General features: G+C 55.8%; 1 protein-coding gene across 2 annotated transcripts in view; it reads right to left on the bottom strand.

Moving 5' to 3' along the window:
* Nucleotides 1–3,378, bottom strand: part of EEF1A2 (eukaryotic translation elongation factor 1 alpha 2) — an 11,951-nt gene that overhangs the window by 2,130 nt on the left and 6,443 nt on the right. The window contains exon 5 of one of the 2 annotated variants that reach the window (XM_021707082.1): nucleotides 1,829–1,887. In XM_021707082.1, the coding sequence (XP_021562757.1) occupies nucleotides 1,829–1,887 (59 nt within the window). Of the gene's footprint in view, nucleotides 1–1,618; nucleotides 1,888–3,378 lie in introns of those variants that run through there. The other variant, XM_021707081.1, reaches the window with a different exon arrangement.

Raw genomic sequence — 3,378 nt, 5'->3', positions numbered from 1 at the left:
CGGACCGCTCTGGCCGAGTCTCTGCGCCTGCGCCTTGCAGAGCCTGCGAGTGCTGCAGCGATCACGTGTAAGCCGTGTCCTTGGTGGCATAAAGGATTTGCACACAGGGCTCTCCCAGAGCGAGTGCAGAAATTATTATTATTTTAAATAAAGAAGGGGTCTCGCTATGTTGCCCAGGTTGGTCTGGAACTCCTGGCCTCAAGGGATCCTTCCATCTTGAATTCTCAAAGTGTTGGGATTACAGGTGTGAGCCACTGTGCTGTTCTAGATGGTATGAGAATTAAATGACGTTTGAAACGTCCTTATAACATGCTTAGCTAACCTTTTTAACTAATGACAGCAGCAGGCGCAGCCTTGTTCAAGGCAGCAATCTGAGGTAGGTCTGTAGATGGTCTGTCCACTTGGGGGGGGTCAGTTAATTCTGTTGGGTGGCCAGTCCTAACTCTGCCACTAGAATAGCTGTGAACCTTAATCATTTAAGGATCCCTCATTGGCAGGGGGGATGCCATCCCAGGTCTGTCCAGCAGGGCCACCTGTGCTCCATGACAGAGGCTATGGATCTCCTGCCGTGCTCTAAGGCTAAGCTCAGCAGGAAAGGTTGCTGTAGTAAAGAAAGGCCCACTGTCATCCCCCAGCATCTCCTCCCCTACACCAGCAGCCCTTTGCCCCACCTGGAGGAACCACCGCCTCCTGGCTGCACATCCCTCAATCCCCGGGGGCTCACCCAGAGGCGGGTACTGGGAGAAGCTCTCCACACACATGGGCTTCCCTGGGACCATCTCCACAATGGCTGCATCACCGGATTTCAGGGACTTGGGGTTGTCCTCCAGCTTCTTGCCAGAACGCCGATCAATCTTCTCTTTCAGCTCAGCAAACTTGCAGGCAATGTGGGCTGTGTGGCAGTCAATGACAGGAGAGTAGCCAGCGCTGATCTGCCCAGGGTGGTTCAGAATGATGACCTGGGGGCAGAGTCACATGTGGCAGTCAGGTACACCCACAAAGGGGACCAGAGAATGCAGCAGAGCTGGGCTGGAGCCTCCTAGGGCCCAGCTCTGACTGGAGGAGGCTCAGACTATGGGGGACCCACTGCCAGACCTTGACCTTCATCCTCATTAAGCACCTGACAAACCACAAGAGATAAACAACTGATGAGTGCATTACTCAACAGGGAAGGGGTAGGTCCTCCACTGCCCACCCTGGATGGAACTAAGGCCAGAGGGTGGCAAAATCGGGCCTCCATGATTGTGTGTGAGGTATACCTCACAACAATTTTAGAAACTGCTGTCATATGAAGAGGTGATCAGAGAGGGTGTCATGAAAAATGCAAAGAATCAAAGAAGTACAGAGACTTCTCAGGCCGTGAGTTAATGAAGGTGGTTTTTTCAGGACAGAAGTAGGACCTCAGGGGCTGGGCCTTCCAGCTGTGGTCAGCAGACAGGACAGAGGCAGGAGTGGCCAGGCCTAGGTCATTTCAGCACTGACTTGCCACCCCCACCCAAGGCTTCAGGGCCTCACTGGTGAAATGCAGCTGTCATCTCTGCACCAGGTGGCATGTGGCAACGACCTCACCAAGGACAGCCTGCTGCTGCCCGGCAGGCTCGGGCCCCAGGACACCAACTCAGCCACCAACCTGGGAGGTGAACTGGGCAGCCTCCTGCGGCGGGTCGGACTTGCTGTCCCCACACACGTTGCCCCGGCGGATGTCCTTGACCGACACATTCTTCACGTTGAAGCCCACATTGTCACCAGGGAGGGCCTCGCTCAGTGCCTCGTGGTGCATTTCCACCGACTTCACCTCCGTGGTGATGTTCACAGGTGCAAAGGTGACCACCATGCCCGGCCGGAGGATGCCCGTCTCCACGCGGCCCACAGGCACTGTGCCGATGCCTGGCCAAGAGGAGGGGGCTGTGAGGGGCAGGCGGGGGAGGCAGGGTGCTGGGGGCAGGACATCAGGGAGAGACCCAGGAAACCAACAAAGCCCCACCTCTGTGGCCACATGGAGGGAGGCCCAGGACAAGGCTGTCACCAAGGTTCTGACAGAAGTGGAGGCTCCCCGACCCAGCTGGGGACTGAACAAGAAGGCATTCCTGGAACCCAAGGAAAAGCTATAGGGGGATGGGCCAGGAGAGGGCTAACTGGACCTGGGATTACATGCCTGCTCCAGGGGTGCTGTGCCTTAGAGGAGACACTGTGGGAACCCTCTTCTCTGGGGACCCTCCTCGTGGCCCTGGGGTTGCAGCACCACAGAGTGGACCGGGCCACAGGAACTGCTCCTGTGTGAGGCCCAGTGACCCTGCCCACTTGGACACAGCTGGTCTCCATCCCCGAGGGGCCTCTGAACCCCCAAGCTCCTCATTGGTCTGTGTGTACCAACTCTGTGGCTCCTGGGGGGGGTCATCTCCCCCCGGGCATGGGGGTCTCCACCCCTGCCTCCCTGGGCTGTAATGGCAGCTTCTGTAGCATTCCAGGATGATGGGGACAGAGGCTGGTAGCTGTTCTCTGTGCTGGGGAGATGCCGTTTAGCTGGGAATCCCCCATCAGTGCCCCTCTCTTGGGTCTCACATCTGTTTATAATTTGTTTCACCTCATGAGTGGAATTTCTCATTCCTGGAGTGGGACAGTTTCTCCTACAAGACTAGTACCGTGGAGAGTGATGTGCAAGTCACCTCTAAGGCTCCTTATGCCACCAACTCCTGGCACAGGGTGGAGCACTTACCTGAAGAGATGGAGACCCTGACCAATGCTGGACAGATGGACGGCTGGACAGAAGGATGGATGCATGGATGGAGGATGAAAGGGTGGATGGACAGAATGATGGATGGATGAACGGATGGACAGAAGGATGCATGAGTGGATGGAGGATGGAGGGGTGGATGGACAGAAGGATGGAAGGACAGATGGACAAAGGATGGATGAAAGGGTGGCAAGAAGGATGGATGGACAGAAGGATGGATGGATTCATGGGTGGATGGACAGAAGACTGGATAGATGGACGGATGGACAAAAGGATGGATGTGTGGATGGAGGATGGACAGATGAACAAAAGGATGGATGGACAGATGGAGAGAAGGATGAAAGGACATATGGATGGGCAGATGTGGGCTGTGTGGCAGTCAATGACAGGAGAGTAGCTAGCGCTGATCTGCCCAGGGTGGTTCAGAATGATAACCTGGGGGCAGAGCCACACGTGGTAGTCAGGCACACCCACGAAGGGACCAGAGAATGCAGTAGAGCTGGGCTGGAGCCTCCTAGGGCCAAGCTCTGACTGGAGGAGGCTCAGACTATGAATGGTCAGAAGGATAGAAAGATGGATAGATAAGCTGGGCTCAGTGGTTCAGCCTGTAATCCTGTGCTTTGGGAGGCTGAGGTGAGTGGATT

Source organism: Carlito syrichta, unplaced genomic scaffold (genome assembly GCF_000164805.1).
Source record: "Carlito syrichta isolate Samal-C Ts95f unplaced genomic scaffold, Tarsius_syrichta-2.0.1 Scaffold117897, whole genome shotgun sequence".
Classification (NCBI taxonomy): Eukaryota; Metazoa; Chordata; class Mammalia; order Primates; family Tarsiidae; genus Carlito; species Carlito syrichta.
The sequence above is the reverse complement of the archived record's forward strand: the minus strand, read 5'-3'. Positions and strand labels throughout refer to the sequence as shown.